We start from the raw sequence: 18,762 nt of genomic DNA on the forward strand, positions 1-18,762 counted from the left end.
AGGCCACCTGTTGCTCTATTAGACTACTCCTCCACTCCAGTCCAACTTCACTTAAGTTCAAATTTTCTAATAGATGGTCAGACCGAGAGCCTAGAAAAGTTTTGGCAGAATCGTATTCAGCCCACTTCTTATCCTACTACTGCTGCTATTAATAATTTCTATAGCACTACCAGAAGTACGCAGCACTGTACAGAGCCACAAAGAAGACAGTCCCTCCTCGAAAGAGTTTACAATGTAAACAAACAAACAGGATGTCACGGATACAGTTAAGGGGAACGGTTAATCTGCTGGCTGGGTTGGAGGGCAGTGGGGAATAGGGTTATGGATTGAAGGCTATATCAAAAAGGTGGGTTTTCAGTCTACTTTTCAACAAAATATCCAAGATAAAAAGATGAAATCAATGGTATATTCTGCATTCTTGGTCAACATTGTAGCAGTTTTGGAGAATTCCTAATAACCAAGTGAAATCTAGTCACTTTTCATGCTTTTCAGTGTCTTCATTCTTTTCTGGGAGCTTTCTCTGAAGTAACAATAGGTTCACACAGCTGCCACCTAGTGCCCGAGCTGACATTTACATAGCAGACTGAATTTAGAACTGTGCAAAATTTATGAGCTATGTAATCTGCTGCATATCTAGGAGTATTCAGCAAGGAGCTTATCTAGTATCATTACTTAATATCGACTCTTGTACGTGATGTTTTGCATGCCTAAATTATTTAGAAAAGGTGTTTAAAACGTCTCCAGAATCTTTCTTCTGCAAATCCCATCTGCACCGGCTTTTCTCTCCCCTGATGCATGGTAGGAGTGTGTGTAACTCTTTATAAACCAAAGTGCATTTCTCGAAAATAACGCCACTGCTTTGTTGTGTATCCAGGTTGCTGGGGACACTGCTCATCAGCCTCCAACATGTAACAACTTCAGGGAGACTGATCCTCACAGAGGCTCTGGTGGACAAGAACCACAGCATCACCGGGGTAGGGCGCTGAACGCCGGATGGTGGAATAATGATCGTAAAGCATGATTTATTTATGCTGCTTGTGAACTGCATTGGGCCACAGTGAAATGTAATATAGAAATGAACGTAAATAAACTCGTACACACTGGGAGTTTCCATAGCAGTGTAATAATAGTAATAATAATAGTTTATTTTTATATACCGCCAAACCATCAGTTCTTGGCGGTTTACACAATATTAATTACAAGAAGTAATTAAAATCCAAATCCAAATAACGGTGTCTTATAAAAGAAAGTAACACACACGTGAGGTTTTTAGCACATGCTTAATAATCACTGCTTGGTTATTATCTAAGGATGGGTGCATTGCTGACTAACATAGAAGATGACGGCAGAAAAGGGCTACAGCCCATCAAGTCTGCCCACTCTGCTTACCCACCCCCTGTCTATGCCCTAATGACCCAATTTCCTTATCTTGACCCTTGTAGGGATCCCACATGGGTATCCCATTTATTCTTAAAGTCTGGCACGCTGTCTGCCTCGATCACCTGCACTGGAAGCTTGTTCCAATGATCAACCAGTGACCAACATATCAGTCTCACACACCTTCCTTAACACAGCGCTTTAAAATACCACTTCTATGCAGTCGGCATTACCGAATTGAAGCGACCCCCCTACCCTACCCTAGTGTGTTAAGCTCTTCCCTCTCTTCCCACCCTCTTAAGATTTTATTTTCTCATTGTATTTAATCTCTTGCCTTTTCCACTTCTTCCCTTTGGCACCAGTAAGTCTACATGTTTTGTTGTCCCCTCTATTTTTATTTTATTTATTTATTTTTTTTAATTCTTTATTTATATTTAACACGAAAACAATCAAGAAAAAACTTTCTTGTTCAGAATATTGAGAAAGACATTACAATATATAATAAATGGATATAAAATACAAAGAAAATAGTTTTCTTAATCAATCTTTAGTCCATTATTTATAGATCCAAGAATGTTAATGAGTGAAAAAAAGAGGAAAATGGAATCATCCAATTAAGCAATAAGATAGCGATTTCCTGACTGTGGTTACAGGATTAACTACTAAATTAACTTGATGTTATTGGACCCCCTTCAAGGCGTTTCATGGTGAGAAAACCTGTTAACTGAGATGGTTCAAAGAATATGTATGTATTGGATCTATATTTTACAATACATTTACATGGATATCGTAAAAAGAAAACTCCCCCCACTGCTGCCACCCCTGGTTTAAGAAGCAAAAACTGTCGTCTACGTTTTTGGGTTTCCTTTGTCACATCTGGGAACATCTGTATCTTATGACCAAGAAATTCTTTGTCTCTATTTTTGAAAAACAATTTCAGTAACCAATTTTTATCAGGTGTTAATACCACCGTAAGTAAAAGAGTAGCAGGTTTTACTATTTCTTTAAGAGAAGTTTCCAAAATTGTTGTTACATCCATTGGAGAATTCTGATTTTGTTCCAACTGAGAAGATTCTTCTTTTATTTTTGTCGGCAAATAAAACACTTGTAGGAAAGGAGGAAGCATATCTTCAGGAATATTTAATATTTCAATCAAATATTTTTTCAACATTTCTTTTGCGGATATCGTTGAAGTTTTAGGGAAATTCAAAATTCTAAGATTATTTAAATGTGAAGTATTTTCTAAACTTTCAACTTTCCTTCTTAAATTGGTATTATCTCTGATTAAAGTACCCTGTACCTGTTTTACTTCTAATAATTACTTCTCAATTGTGTCCACTTTAGTTTTTAGTAGAGAAGTATCTTCTTTCACAACTTTAAATTCTTCCTTTTGTTCCAAAACTTTCTTTTCCAAATCTAATATTTGTGGAGATAAAGTCTGTCCCAAGCTTGCAACTAGGTCCCAAATTGAATCCAGGGTGACATTAGTAGGTCTTATTGAAGCAAATGTACCTGGTTGTATTGATTGAATTCCTCCAGTCTCAGGGCTTGTCTCTCCTTTGCCGCTGTTTCTGCCTCAAGATTAAGGACTTCCGGGGCCAAGCTCAAATTAGCCTCCCGGGGTAGAGAGTCCACCACTTCGGTTAGACTGTCGTCCCTCGGTGAGCTGGCTCTCTGGGGCTGTGGAGGCGGGGATCTTACGTCGGGGCTCAGCGTCGACTCGAGCCCAGGGAAGTTCACTGCCGCCTCACTCGTTGCCGGAACTTCCAGCGGGCGAATCCCCGACAAAACTGGATCCTGTTGTAGGCGCCTCAGAAATTCATCTATAGCCACCGTAGGAGGGGCATCTGCACGCTGCGAGGCTCCGACTGCACTTCTACCCCTTCTCTACAGCATTTTGCAGAAAGGTAAAGTAGGGAGCTATTCCGAAAGCGTCTCACCCACCATCATTCCATCGCGGCCATCTTGGATCTCGTTTTCCAACTTAATCTATTTTTATTTTATTTTAATCATATTTGATAATTGTAAACCGTAAAGGTATGTTTTGATAAACAGTATATCAAAGATTTAATAAACTTGGATGTTCAACTCCACCTACGGGTTCCTAGGATCCCCATATCTGGAGCAGCCTGCCTGCTTATTTGCAACAACTTTCTACGCACCGCCAGTTCAGAAAAAGATTAAAAACATATCTCTTCCCCCAACAGACTCAACAATGCCTAAGAGCCAACCTCAGCAGTAATGTCACAATGGCTTATTGTCCTGTACTCCCCACTGCCCTCCAACTTACAGGCTTTTGTAAGTAGTGGATGTAAATGTGCCCCAGCCACCCCCCCCACCCCCCATGAATGCTAAGCAAGTTTTGTGTATTAAGTTATAGAAGACCGCTGAGCGAGTGGCTAGTGCTTATGTGTGTAACTATAACAATTCCATGCGCAAGTGCTAGAATTCTATGACTTCCATGCGCAGTTGAACTTTAAATGACCTGTTACAGACAGACTGGGGATCGGGGGAGTTCTCTAATGGGGCAACTACAAATTCAGGTGGCCACATTCCACATGCCAAGAGTGTATTCCAGCAGACCACTTACAGAATACTAGTGTAAGTCCCCATCTAACCCTCTCTCCCCACGTTTAAGCATGCCTACGGAAAGGGTGATGGATACTTGGAATGGCCTCCTGGTGGAGGTGGTGGAGACAAAGAGTGTATCTGAATCCAAGACAGCTTGGGACAAGTACGTTGGATGGGGATAGTGGATGGTGTGGTTAGGCAGACTGAAAGGCCATATGGTCTCTATCTGCCTTAATTGTACTCAATAGCTGGCATAAATTCACGTGTCTAATTGAGGGCACATCCATGCCCGTCTCCCTGTAAGCATCCTCTTAGAATTTACACATTGTTATGTACATCGGCCAAAGGCAAAAATATTCTTCCCAGCTGCAATAGTCTTTCATTTCAGCCCCTTTCCTTGTCAGGATGAAATCCAAAATATTCACTTATACTATACTAAATTGTTTCTTATAACCCGCAAATTTCGACAAGCATTCTACACAGTTTACAAACCATTTAACTCTCAACCTAGGGAACTGCAATTATATGAAAACCTTTAATGCACCACAATCATCATCAAAAAATATGTCTTCAACGCTTTCCTAAAATGATAGTATGAACCAAGTTGTCGTAAGTGAGAAGGGAAGCCATTCTAGATTTTACACCCCCGACACCCAAAGGTGAGATCAAATGAACGTTTAAGTCGAATATAAGAAGCAAAGTGAAAATTTAACTTGCGGTACTGCAGCCAAATTATTTCAAAATATTCAGAGCAGAAATCAGACCCCAAGAATTTAGTCCGTATATAGCCTTGTGGAGCAGGCAAGCAATCTTAAACTGCACTCCATTCTTGATAACTCATAGAGAAGAATAGCAAAACAGTTAGAGATCACATCTTTGGAAATGATGCTTCCTGAGGATACCCAGGCCCTTAATGTGTTGCAAACTGGATTTCAGTATCAAGAGCTAATGAAATACTTTTGCCTCTATTTTTGCAGATCTACGTGGATTTAGATATCCGATATCAACCTCCCGATGGCTCAGCGGGGCAATGGCTGGAAGAGGACTTTCTCTATCCGATGCAGGACAGGTAAAAAAAGGAGCCACTATGGCTTCCTCCTGCCCCTCTCCTCCATTAGACATCTGGGAGAACCCAGTAAGAGCCACAGTGGAGTCCTGGGGGATGGTGGGATGGTGGGAGGAACTATGGATGATGTCAGATGTCATTATCTTTTGTGCCTGCACCTTAATTGGAAAATCCCATTATAAAATGGAAAATTTTTTAAAAAATTCTTATCTATTATCTGTAAGCCTGAAAGCTACTGAAAGTGATGTACATTCAGGTTCAGTGGATATTTTTCTGTCCCTAGAGGGTCACAACCAATGTTCCCTCTAAGGACTGACTGGGTGCATTGCACATTTTTTCTCACGTGAGTGACAAGTTCTAAAAAAAAATTTTTTCGTGTGAGCAACAAGTTCTAAAACTCAACAAACAATTTTCCTGTTTTTCAAGTAGCTTTGTGAGCGACGCTCCTAGACTGTATGAGCGATTGCTCATGTGCTCTGCTTAGAGGGAACATAGGTCACAATTTAAATTTTGTAGACGGGGCAATGGAAGGTACAAGATCTCAAGGAGTCCCAGTAGGATTTGAACTAGGCCACCCTGATTCTCAGCCTCCTGCTGTAACCATTAGGCCACTCTTCCATTATTTGGTAGATATGACAAAATCCCATCCTTGGCTGTCATGCTCTCCTTCAGTCTTTCCTTTTTATGGGGAGAGGGGAATTCTACATGGTTTATGGTTTATTAAAAATGTATGTCCCTCACTTGACCATCAATAGAGTTTACAAATAAAAACATACAGGCCCTCTTTTACTAAGCTGCGTTAGAGGTTTTTACCGCAGCCTGGGGCACTAAACCGCATAGAACTTCATGGTATTGCGGTATATAAGCTGTTATTATTATTATTATTAAATGTTCTGAAGCTGCTAAGAATTCTACAAGCGTTGGAGCATTTAGTAAAAGGGGGGATTAGAAAGGAACTCCAAATTCAATAGGAAAGATAAAACAGTGGACAATGCGTTCATAAAAAAAAAATAATAATCCAACAATTAAGCATTCATATTCTAGTCTTACTGAGCCCCAAATGCTATCACTCCTCTTCCAGAAAAGCTTGTTTAAAGAGATGAGATTTCATAAGAGAATGAAATTTAACATAAGAGAGTTCTGAGCAACCCCTGAAGGAAGGGAACTCCATAAAGCAGGCACAGTAGCAAAGAAAGACGATTGTCGCGTTGACGAAAGTCTTGCCATAAAGACCAAAGCGGTAGAAGCTCTTAGGTTTCTGGGTGGTTTATAAGCAGAATTAAATCTGGGTTTTGTGTGTGGCAAAATCCTGCCTCACCACTCATTAAGCCTAGCTTCTAGGTCACTTTAAACCAGGGGTCTCAAACTCGCGGCCCGGGGGCCACATGCGGCCCGCCAGGTCCTATTTTGAGGCCCTCGGTATGTTTATCATAATCACAAAAGAAAAATAAAACAGTTTCTTGATCATATTTCTCTTTAGCTATAAATGACAATATTATTATTAACAAAACAAAAAGTTCCAACCTAAACTGCAGTAAAAAACAACCGAGAGCAAACAAAACAAAACTGCAGATCTGTACAAGACATAGGCAAAATTTATTGTGACAAAATAATTATATGCAAACCCTTTTACCAATCAGGGGACCCGACACGGTCCGTGTTTCGGACAAACCTTCGTCAGGGGTCCATGGTAATGAGCGACGGCTCATTGCAGTGGCGATTTTTGACGTCGCTCATACTTTGCTGCTACTCTACAGTTTTTTGTGACTTTTTTGTTTCCCCCCCCTTTTTTACCATGGACCCCTGACGAAGGTTTGTCCGAAACACGGACGGTGTCGGGTCCCCTGATTGGTAAAAGGGTTTGCATATAATTATTTTGTCACAATAAATTTTGCCTACGTCTTGTACAGATCTGCAGTTTTGTTTTGTTTGCTCAATATTATTATTAAGACTTAGCCAAAAGGAAAGATTTATAAACTAAAAGAGTTTTACCTCATGCAAAATTGTCATTTCTTTAATAAGATATTAAGGCCCTCTAAGTACCTACAAATCCAAAATGTGGCCCTGCAAAGGGTTTGAGTTTGAGACCATTGCTTTAAACGGACTCCTCAGTTATTAAGATTTCTTTTCTCCCTTTTTGAAAATATTCACTCCGTGTGATGTTCAGTGTGGAAAGCCAGACATAGGCATTAGAGAACTGTAACAGTAACAATATTTGAAAAGCAAGATGCATTATAGCATAGTTTTATAACTCGCAAATGTTTTGCATTTCTAACCCTTTGCGTGTTTTTTTATTTTCGTAGTTCTGCCTTCATCATCCGAAATTTTGGCTTTGAAGATGCAGAGTAAGTTTTGCACATTTTCATTGTGTTGTAAGGAGGGTGTTACTGTGCCAGTTCTGGATGGAGCAGTCTTTCGTCGGCATTGTGAAGGCTATTTACTACAGATTAGCATGGACCAAAAGTTAGTAAATGACCCCCCGTTACTAGTAATCATGACCTCTGAGACTTTGCTTAGCATTTCCCATGCTAGAACGTCACCTCCAGCCTCACAATCCCCCCCCCCCCCTCTTTTATGAATGCATAGAGCAGGTTTTAGCGCCGGCAGCGGCGATAACTGCTCCGACTGTTAGGTTTTGATGTATTTTCTGAATGAAAAGGATGTATCTGTTTGTATTGCTCTTTGCTCTATTTCTTGAATAAATTGTTTTCAAAAAAATTAATAAATAGAGAATATTCAGACTGGTTTAACCTTCCCCCCACCTCCACTTTTACTAAGGCATGGTAGAGGTTTCAATGCTCTGATGCTATTCCAACGCTCGTAGAAATCTATGAGCATCAGAGCATTTAGCTCTCCGGGCCATGGTAAAAGACAGAGCAAATTCGGTAACTGCAGTTGACAGGGATGCTCATTATCCCCCCTATCTGCAATAGTGACGAAACCATTGGTACAGCAAGTTTGCGAGAATGCTGATCGAGAGGGATTGAAACTAGGTACAGAGAGTCAAAATCTCATTGAATGCAAATGAAGCGCTTCTCTCTCTAATGTGTATCTCTCCCAATACTGTTATGAGAGGGCGCACCACATGCAAACGAAAAAAAACATTAATTGTCATGTTTGTGCACTTGTTCTCATTTCAGTAATGACATGCAACACCGTGGGACAGTTCACTGACATTTCCCATATCCCTGCAAATTATAGAGGAAGGAAACTCCCGATGGACAATGATTTATTTCTGTGTTTATTTATTTTGTGTAGCTTTGATGAGATAAAGAAGGCAAATGACCTGGACAAGAAGGCTACCTTGCTGGGCCGGCAGTTGGTGAAAGGCTCTGAGGGTGATCTGGAAGATGATTTTGATGACTATGACGTGTCTGAGATTGAAGTTTCGGGAATATGCTTTTCCCCAGTGAAAAGGTAAATCTGTGACTAAGTACTGCTGTTGCTTCTGGACTCGCTGAGTATCCAGTTGTTGGATCTGGTGAGATCGTGTGCATCTAAAGTGCAAGAGTACAGATTTGGCACATCTGAAGTATTGTTGATATGAGATATGCTGAAAATTGACTCCGTTTATGGTCACAAGGACGAGTTTGGAAAAAGCTGTAGTAACTTTCACTAGTGAACAGCTCCCCCAACAGGTCAATATGTAACGTATTTTAAAGTTGTATCTAGAATACTGTAGAGATAAGTGAAAGTGGTGAGGAGTGATTAGCCGGTGTCAGGTCAAAAGTGCGCCGGGACAAAGGCGCGCGCAGACAATTGAGCACAGCGCGGAGGCTCGCGCCAAAGAAAATTACTGTTTTTAGGGCTACGACGGGGGGAGCGTGGGTGGGGAACCCCCCCCCACTTTACTTAATAGACATCGCGCCGCGTTGTGGGGGCGTTGTGGGGGGTTTGGGGGGTTGTAACCCCCCACATTTTACTGAAAACTTCACTTTCTTTAGCACTCTCCAGACCAGTAGAGGTTAACTTTACGATTGGGTATATATCTAATCATGACCAGCAGGTGGAGACTGAAAACAAAACTTTGGGACAGTATATCCTAGCCCCTCCTCTCTATTTCCCTCAGTCTTCTTTCAGTCTCCAGCAGGTGTTGAGTGATCTGTACCCATCTCCCTTGGTAGGGCTGTTGGAATTTGTTTAGGGGTTTATTGTCCCTGTTTTTAGCCGGACGGAGCTTGGACGGACTCTGTTTGGGGGTTCGTCCGACCTCGGGGGTGTCAAACCCGGCGGGTCACGAGCGGGGTCCCTCCCCCCACTTCCTCCACCTCCCTATATTTTTTTAGAGGAGCCTCAGCAGTAAGCCTTGCCCCCTAAATCAAGCAAGGCATATTGCTTCGAGAGCCTGTGGAGTCTGTTCTGTAAAAAAAAAAAAAAAAAAAAAAAATCCTGAGGTAGTGCTGGTCTGGAGGGTTGTATCCCTTTAAGAAAACTGTATTTTACTGTATTTTTTCAACTAACCGGCACTTTTTTACAGCTAGGTCGCGTATGGAGCAATGAGCACTTCTAAAGGGAAAAAGTGCTCATTGTGCTCCAGACGCGAGGCACTCGCGGCCGGCCTGTGCAAGCGGTGTTCAGGCCGGTGCGGTGGAGGAGCTCCGTCGGCAGCGGCTGCAGGCGCCCAGAGCTCCCCGCCGATGGTGCCTCGCGAGTCGGCAGGGAACGGTGGAGAAGCCCGGTCTTCTCCGTCCGCCCACGGAGGGATTCCCCGAGCCGCCGACGGTCGGGTTTTAGAGGATTCCCTCTCAGCTGATATTTTGACAGCTGATGCCGACTTGCCTGTTTTAGCGGCTGAGACTATTCAGGTCTCTCAGCCGCTGCAGGCTGTGGAGGGAGCAGTTTTGGCGGGAAAGACGCCATTTTCTCTGTCTGGCCCCTCCATTTTGTCTTCCACCTCAGGTGACCTTCCCCCTGTTTTGGCTAAGCAGGGGCAGGTTTCTGCTGGGTCCCCTGCTGTGGCAGGGAGTCCCTTGGGACCCTCGGGGGGTTTTTCCCCTGATTTTTTCTTTTCATTATGCAAAGCCTATTTTCAGGCGGCTGGGGGTCCCGGTTGCGCCCAGGGGGTCTCGGGGGGTGGGGTTTCCTCCGCGCTCCCTGCGGCTTTGCCTCTCTCGTCTGACGTGACGTCCCCTCCGCCGCCTCTCGTGTCCAAGCGTCCGCGGGTGTCGTGGGACGAGGATTTGTGGTCGGAGGAACGTGTCGGTCTGGAGGAGGACCTGGACCCTTCTGAGGAATTCCAGGACCCTCTGGAGGGGACGGAAGCTGGCGGCGGGTTGTCGGGTTTCCCGTTCTCCAGTGACGAGGCGTCCGTGGTGCGCCTTTTTCAGAGAGATGAGCTGCCTGACCTTATTCAACAGGTTTCTTCGGCTTTGCGTTTTGAGGACGCGCCGCCGGAGACTCCGCGTGTGGGGGACCCTCTGTTACGAGGGATCCGTTCCGTTTCCCGCTCTTTTCCTATGCATCAGGATATTCGGGATATTATTCTTGAGCAGTGGAAAACGCCGGAGACGCCGTTTCGGCTGGCGCGCAGCATGGCTCGCCTGTATCCCATTCCTGAAGGGGATCGGGCTACGTTAGCTTCGCCAGTCGTGGATGCGGTGGTCTCGGCTATTTCCAAGCGGCATACCGTGCCTGTTGAGGGCGGTTCTGCCTTGCGGGACTCTGAGGAGCGCAAATTGGAGACCATCCTTAAGCAAAATTTTCAAGTCTCTGCCTTTGGGGTCCAGGCGGCTATTTGTGGGGGACTGGTCGCTCGCGCCGTGTTTCGGTGGGCGGAGCGGGTCTTGGATCGAGAGTCTGACGACTGGTCTCTGGTGGATCAGGAGGTAGCGAAGATTGAGATGGCTGCCTCATTCCTCTCGGATGCTCTGTATGACTTGGTGCGGATCTCGGCTAAGTCCATGGCTTTTGGCGTGGCCGCAAGGCGTGTGTTGTGGCTGCGCGCTTGGGCGGCGGATGCTGCGTCCAAAGCTAAGCTTACTAAATTTCCCTTTCGGGGGTCGTTTTTATTTGGAGAGGACTTGGATAAGTTGATTCAGACTCTGTCGGACTCGAAAGTTCCCCGTTTGCCGGAGGACCGTGCCCGCCCGGCGTCTCGGGGTGGTGCGGCCCGGGGGCGTTTGCGGGAATTTCGCAAGTATCGCCCTGGGCGTGGGGCTGCTTCTTTCCAGTCTCCGGGGTTTTCCCGGGGTCGGTTCTTCCAGCGCATGCAGCCCTTTCGGGGGGCCCATCGGGGGGCAGGGAATCCCTCCGCCGGTTCCCCCGCTTCCCGTCCTGCACAATGACGCCTTGCCGGCGCCCCCCTTGGTTCCGGTGGGGGCTCGGCTGCGCGAATTTTTCCCCAAATGGGCCGAGATCACGTCCGATCAGTGGGTCCTGGAGGTGGTGCGGGACGGTTATGCCCTGGAGTTCGCCCGCTCTCTGCCGGATTTTTTCCTCGCTTCTCCATGTCAGACTCCGGGGAAGACGCAGGCTTTTCGCCAGACCCTTCAGCGCTTGCTAGATCTCAGGGCAGTTGTTCCGGTGCCCCCTTCGGAGTGGGGCACGGGCAGGTACTCCATTTACTTTGTGGTGCCCAAGAAGGAGGGGACCTTTCGGCCCATCCTCGATTTGAAAGGGGTCAACAGGGCTCTCAAGATTCCCTCTTTCCGTATGGAAACTCTGCGGTCGGTCATTCTGGCGGTTCAGCCGGGGGAGTTTCTCACTTCTCTCGATCTGACGGAGGCCTACTTGCATGTTCCCATTCGGGCCTCTCATCAGCGTTTCCTGCGCTTTGCGATCTTGGGTTGGCACTATCAGTTCTGTGCGCTTCCCTTTGGGCTGGCCACGGCTCCCCGGACGTTCACCAAGGTGATGGTGGTCGTCGCGGCAGCCTTGCGGTCGGAGGGCATTCTGGTACACCCCTACCTGGACGACTGGTTAATTCGGGCCAAGTCGTTGCAGGAAAGCTCCCGGGTTACGGCTCGGGTGGTGGAGTTTCTCCGGTCGCTGGGCTGGGTGGTCAACCTTTCCAAGAGTCGGTTGGTTCCGGCTCAGCGTCTGGAGTACCTCGGGGTGCTGTTCGACACCTCCTTGGGGAAGGTCTTCCTCCCAGAGGCCCGGGTGAGCAAATTGCAGTCTCAGATTCGCCTGCTTTTGGCGTCCCGGTGTCCTCGGGCGCGAGATTTCCTCCAGGTCCTGGGGTCGATGGCGGCGTCCCTGGACGTGGTGAGGTGGGCGCGGGCCCACATGCGTCCTCTCCAGTATGCTCTGCTCCGGAGGTGGTCTCCCCAGAGGCACGGGATGGATGTTCCGGTTCCCCTGCGAGGCTTGGCGCGCTGCAGTCTGCGTTGGTGGCTCCGGACCCCTCACCTAGTTCAGGGGGTGGGTCTGGATCTTCCGCAGTGGACGGTGCTCCTTACGGATGCGAGTCTCCTGGGTTGGGGGGCCCAGTGCCTGGGTCACTCAGCTCAGGGAACCTGGTCCACGGAGGAGGCCTCCTGGTCGATCAACGTGTTGGAGACCAGGGCGGTCCGGCTGGCGCTGTTGGCTTTCCACTCCCTTTTGTTGGGCAAGTCGGTCAGAGTCCTGTCGGACAATGCCACGGCGGTGGCTTATGTCAATCGTCAGGGGGGCACCAAGAGCACTCTAGTGGCGCAGGAGGCGGCTCGGCTCATGGTTTGGGCGGAGTCGCATCTTCTGGACCTCTCGGCCTCTCACATTGCCGGGGTAGAAAACGTTCAGGCGGACTTCCTCAGTCGTCACTTCTTGGATCCGGGAGAGTGGTGTCTCGGCGCCGAGGCGTTTCAGTTGCTAGTGCGTGCTTGGGGGCAGCCCCTGATGGATCTGATGGCTACAAGTGGCAACGCCAAAGTACCCCGCTTCTTCAGTCGTCGCAGGGACGGTCTGGCCGAGGGTCTGGATGCTCTGGTCCAACCGTGGCCAACGGAGGGGCTGTTGTATGTGTTCCCTCCTTGGCCATTAGTGGGCAGAGTACTGCTTCGCGTTGTTCGCCATCCGGGGCTGGTGGTTTTGGTGGCTCCGGATTGGCCTCGTCGTCCGTGGTATGCGGATCTGGTGAGGCATCTGGTGGCGGATCCTCTTCCTCTGCCTCTCGGGTGCGATCTTCTGACGCAGGGTCCCATTCCCATGTTCGACCCGTCTCCCTTTTGTCTTACGGCTTGGCTCTTGAAAGGGGCCGCCTGAGTAAGAAGGGATATTCCGACAAGGTGATCTCTACACTTTTGGGGTCCCGGAGGCTTTCTACCTCTCGGGCGTATGTACGGGTTTGGCGTCTTTTTGAGGAATGGTGCCGAGCGCGGGGAGTGGTCTCTTTTCGCGCTTCTCTGCCTAACATTCTAGAGTTTTTGCAGGATGGCCTGGATAGGGGCCTGGCCTGGTCTTCTCTTCGGGTTCATCTGGCGGCCCTGTCGGCTTTTCGGGGGCTGGTGACAGGTCAGCGTTTGTCAGCCATTCCTGATGTGATTCGCTTTCTTAGGGCGGCCAAGTTGCTCCGGCCTCCCATAAGGCCCTCGGTTCCCTCTTGGGATCTCAATCTGGTTCTCTCTGTTCTAGTGCGCCCTCCTTTCGAGCCGTTGGATGGCTGTTCGTTGAAGGACCTTACGCTGAAGTCGGTCTTTTTGGTGGCCATTACTTCCGCTAGACGGGTGTCGGAGCTACAGGCTTTTTCTTGTAGGGCTCCCTTCCTGGAGTTTTCTAAGGAGCGGGTTGTTTTGCGGCCTGTTCCTTCCTTTCTGCCGAAGGTAGTTTCTCCTTTTCATGTCAATCAATCGGTGGTCCTCCCGGTCTTGGGTAGTCGGGAGGGTTCTTCTGAGCAACGACAGCTGCGCAAATTGGATGTCGGTCGGGTCCTCCATGCTTATGTGCAGCGGACCCGGGAGTTTCGGAGCTCCGATCATCTCTTTGTGCTTCTGGCGGGTCCTCGTCGGGGGGCTGGCGCTTCTAAGGCTACTATTGCGCGCTGGATCAAGGAGATGATTGCTTCCGCTTATCTTCTGAGTCAGAAGCCGGTTCCGGAGTTTCTCAAGGCTCATTCCACTAGGGGTCTGGCGGCGTCTTGGGCTGAGTCGTCGCTTGTGCCTCCGGTGGATATTTGTAAGGCTGCGGTTTGGTCCTCCTTGCATTCTTTTGTTCGGCATTATCGGGTAGATGTTCAGGCGCGTCGGGACGCGGTGTTCGGTGAACGTGTACTGGTATCGGCCCTTCGGGGGTCCCGCCCGTGAGGGGACTGCTTTGGTACGTCCCAATCGTAAAGTTAACCTCTACTGGTCTGGAGAGTGCTAAAGAAGGAGAAATTAGGTTCTTACCTGCTAATTTACTTTCTTTTAGCTTCTCCAGACCAGTAGAGGTCCCCACCCTGTCTGTTGTTGTTGTTGTTGGGGCTGTTGCGCGGGCAGTTTTTGGTTTTTGCTGCGGGTTCTAGTATTTTTCTAGGGCCGGGGAGTATTGAAGAACAGCGGCTGTGGCTCGGCTGGCTTAGCTGGCGAGCTGTGGGGACCTTCTTCCTTCGGGAATTTCTCCTCTGCATTTTCCAACAGCGTTTTTGGGTATGTTATTTGTTACTCCTTTCGGAGTATTGTTTTTTCTCTCTGTTGTTTTCCAGTTCTTGGTTCTGCTTGGCTATTCGGCAGACTGAGGGAAATAGAGAGGAGGGGCTAGGATATACTGTCCCAAAGTTTTGTTTTCAGTCTCCACCTGCTGGTCATGATTAGATATATACCCAATCGTAAAGTTAACCTCTACTGGTCTGGAGAAGCTAAAAGAAAGTAAATTAGCAGGTAAGAACCTAATTTCTCCTTTTCCCTGTTTTTAGGGAAAAAGTTAAGTTTACAGTAAAATGTGGAGGGTTACAACCCCCCAAACCCCCACAACGCCGGCGCCATCTCTATTAAGTAAATTGGGGGGGCTCCCCAACAAAACCCCCCATCGGAGCCCCTAAAAACTGTAATTTTCTTTCGGCGCGCGCCTTTGTCTTTCGCGGGGTTGTCTATGAACCAATTAGCCGCTGTGCTAGTGTTCATGCTCCACTGTGCAGGTTGTTCCTGCTTCTAGAAACATAGAAACATAGAAGATGACGGCAGAAAAGGGCCACAGCCCATCAAGTCTGCCCACTCCAACAACCCTACCCCCTTGAATTTACCCCCCTAGAGATCCCACATGTGTATCCCATTTCCTTTTAAAATCCTTCACGCTGCTGGCCTGAATCACCTGAGGTGGAAGTTCATTCCAACGATCGACCACCCTTTCGGTGAAGAAGAACTTCCTGGTGTCGCCATGAAATTTCCCACCCCTGATTTTCAGTGGATGGCCTCTTGTGGCAGAGGGGCCTTTAAAAAAGAAGATATCATCCTCCACCTCAATACGGCCGGTGATATATTTAAACGTCTCTATCATGTCTCCTCTCTCTCTACGTTCTTCAAGTGAATATAGCTGCAATTTATTCAGCCTTTCTTCATACGGGAGGTCTTTGAGTCCCGAGACCATTTTGGTGGCCATTCTTTGAACCGACTCAACTCTCAGCACATCCTTTTGGTAATGTGGCCTCCAGAATTGTACACAATACTCCAGATGAGACCTCACCATGGATCTGTACAATGGCATTATAACTTCGGGCTTCCGGCTGATAAAACTTCTTCGGATGCATCCCATCATTTGTCTTGCCTTTGATGAAGCCTTCTCCACTTGATTGGCAGTCTTCATGTCTTCGCTAATGATCACCCCCAAATCACGTTCCGCCTTGGTCCTAACTAAGGTTTCACCATTTAGTGTGTAAGTTTTGCATGGATTCCTGCTGCCGAGGTGCATGACCTTACATTTTCTAGCATTGAAGTTTAGCTGCCAAGTCGAGGACCAATGTTCCAATAGAAGTAGGTCCTGCGTCATACTGTCTGGTAAAGTGTTCTCACTTACTATGTTGCATAGTTTGGCGTCATCGGCGAATAATGTGATTTTACCCTGAAGCCCCTGAGTCAGATCTCCCACAAATATGTTGAAGAGGATCGGGCACTACTACAGAGATCGTTTTGAATACCACATTTTCAGATAAGTGATGGTATTTTGATTTATTATTAAGGACCGTGATAATTAATAGTTCATTTCCACTTATCTTAGAGTTTTTGACCAAGGATGTGCCTGCTTGTCTCAAAGTTGGTATTTTGAGACTGACTTGTCTATATGGGAAGTTGTTTTTTTTTTGTTACCCCTATTAGACACTGAGGTCTTTTCTCCATTTTTGATGTATGGATGTTTGTAGTACTGGATATAATTGGATGTTATTTGGGGATATATAATTGTTTTGGGCATCCCTTCTTGGTTGGGAGTTTTCTTATTGTTATAATCCATTATTTATTTATTCACCATTTAGAATTATTTATTCAGACATCTATTAAATATTTTGGGTATAATGGATAGATCAATATTATAGGGGTTGATTAATTTTAATTTTATAAGGGGAAGTAATTAATTATATTGCCTGGGGGAGGGTTCCGGATGCTAGTCTAAATGTATGTCTTCAAGCAATCGTGTGATATGGGGGATAGGGAATTGGGGGAGAATAGGGGATTTTTATTAAGGGGTTTAGGACTTGTATTGAGCAAAGGGTGTTTAGGGGGGAAAAATGATTTTTGGTATACTATTATGGGTTTTCTTCCTTGAAATTTTGCAATGAATTTTAAAATGTTTTCTTTAAATGTCAATGGTCTCAATCATCCTGTTAAGAGGAAAAAAAAAGGCTAAATTTTTTAAAGCAGCAAGTTGCAGATATATATATTACATTACATTAACATGAGGCAGGATCTGGCGAAGCTTGAAGAATAGTCCAGTAATTGGCAACTAAGATTTAATTCTAAAAAATGCAAAATCAGCCCAAGTGCTGCAAACATCCAGGAGAATGGTATAGCATAGGAAGCAAAGTATTCCTGTATGCGGAAGAAGAGCGGGATTTGGGGCTAATTGTGTCCGATGATCTCAGGGTGGCAAAACAGGCAGAAAAGCCAGGAAGATGCTTGGGAGCATAAGGATAGGAATGCTCAATAGGGAAAGGGAGGTGATAATGCTGTTGCACAAAGTCTCTGGTGAGGCACCATTTGGAATACTGTGTACAATTCTGGAGACCGCACCTTCAAAAAGATATAAAGAGGATAGAGTCAGTCCAGAAGGCTGCTATAAAATTGGTTAGTGATCTTTGTCATTAATCGTATGGGGATAGACTTAGAGACCTTAATAGAAAGATGAAAGAAAGGGGATATAAGAACATAAGAATTGCCGCTGCTGGGTCAGACCAGTGGTCCATCGTGCCCAGCAGACCGCTCACACGGCGGCCCTCTGGTCAAAGACCAGTGCCCTAACTGAGACTAGCCCTACCTGCGGACGTTCCGGTTCAGCAGGAACTTGTCTAACTTTGTCTTGAATCCCTGGAGGGTGTTTTCCCCTATGACAGACTCCGGAAGAGTGTTCCAGTTCTCCACCACTCTATGGGTGAAGTAGAAATGTTTAAATATCTCCGTGGCATTAATGTACAGGAGGTGAGTCTTTTTCAAATGAAGGAAAACTCTGAGATGAGAGGGCATGGAATGAAATTAAGAAGTGATAGGCTCATGAGTAATGTAAGAAAATACTTCTTTACAGAAAGGGTGGTAGATACATGGAATAGTCTTCCGGTAGTGGTGGTGGAGACGAAGACTGTATCTGAATTTAAGATAACATGGGGCAAGCATGTGAGATCTCTTAGATAGAGGATGCAGTGGTTGGGCAGAATGGATGAGCCATTTGATAGGGAGAGGAGGAGATAGTGGATGCTGTAGATGGGCAGACTGGATGGGCCATTCAGCCTTTATCTGCCTCTCTCTCTCTCATTGTTCTTCTCTCATAGTGATAGAGGGAGAAATGGGACATTGTGCTGGAGAGGGGTGATAGAAGGAGAAATGGGGCTGGTGGGCAGTGGTGAAAGATGCTGCACATGATCCGGTGGATGAGAGAGGGAGACATGTTCAATGTGGCAATAGAGGGGGTGGGAGAGATGCACCCTGGATCTCTCTCTCTCTTTCCCCACTCCCTTTGCAGCAAGAGAGGGAATGAAAGATAGATGGACACTAAGAGAGAGAGAGAGGGAGACGTTGCCAATAGGGGTGGAGGAGAGAGGAAGAAAAGTTGGATTCATGGAGGGACAGAGAGAGATGTTGGTTGGGTGAAGGGAATGAGGTCCAGAGGAGAGGAAGTGTGTAGGAGGCAGAAAGAAAGAAATGTTGGTTGCACAGTCAGAAGGAAGTGCAACCAAAGACTCATGAAATCACCAGCCAACAAAGGTAGGAAAAATGATTTTATTTTCAATTTAGGGCTCCTTTTACTAAGCTGTGATAGCATTTTTAACGTGCGCTAAACCTACACTATGCGGCTAGAACTAATGCCAGCTCAATGCTAGCGTTAGCATCTAGCGCGCGGGGCAATTCAGTGTGCGCTAAAACCACTATCACAGCTTAATAAAAGGAGCCTTAGTGATCGAAATGTGTCCGTTTTGAGAATTTATATCTGCTGTCTATATTTTGTACTATATTTTTTATAGTTACTGAGGTGACGTTACATATTTTAAAGTCATCTGCCTTGACCTCTTTGAGAAAAAAGAAGAATATAAATGATAATTAACATTTTCTCTGCATACAGTGTGCTTTGTGTTTTTTTAATTTTGTGGTTACCATTATGTATTATTAATAAGATTATATTGTGTGTATAAATGAAAAATGGATGGAAGAAAT

The 18,762-nt window shown here is 46.3% G+C and overlaps 1 protein-coding gene across 1 annotated transcript in view; it reads left to right on the top strand.

Moving 5' to 3' along the window:
* Positions 1 to 18,762, top strand: part of LOC117369132 (fer-1-like protein 4) — a 113,488-nt gene that overhangs the window by 16,195 nt on the left and 78,531 nt on the right. Inside the window, exons 4-7 of the mRNA XM_033963169.1 lie at positions 875 to 974; positions 4,926 to 5,017; positions 7,318 to 7,359; positions 8,273 to 8,431. Coding sequence (XP_033819060.1) covers positions 875 to 974; positions 4,926 to 5,017; positions 7,318 to 7,359; positions 8,273 to 8,431 — 393 coding nt within the window. The remainder of the gene's footprint in view (positions 1 to 874; positions 975 to 4,925; positions 5,018 to 7,317; positions 7,360 to 8,272; positions 8,432 to 18,762) is intronic.

The sequence above is a fragment of the Geotrypetes seraphini genome, chromosome 11 (assembly GCF_902459505.1).
Source record: "Geotrypetes seraphini chromosome 11, aGeoSer1.1, whole genome shotgun sequence".
Classification (NCBI taxonomy): domain Eukaryota; kingdom Metazoa; phylum Chordata; class Amphibia; order Gymnophiona; family Dermophiidae; genus Geotrypetes; species Geotrypetes seraphini.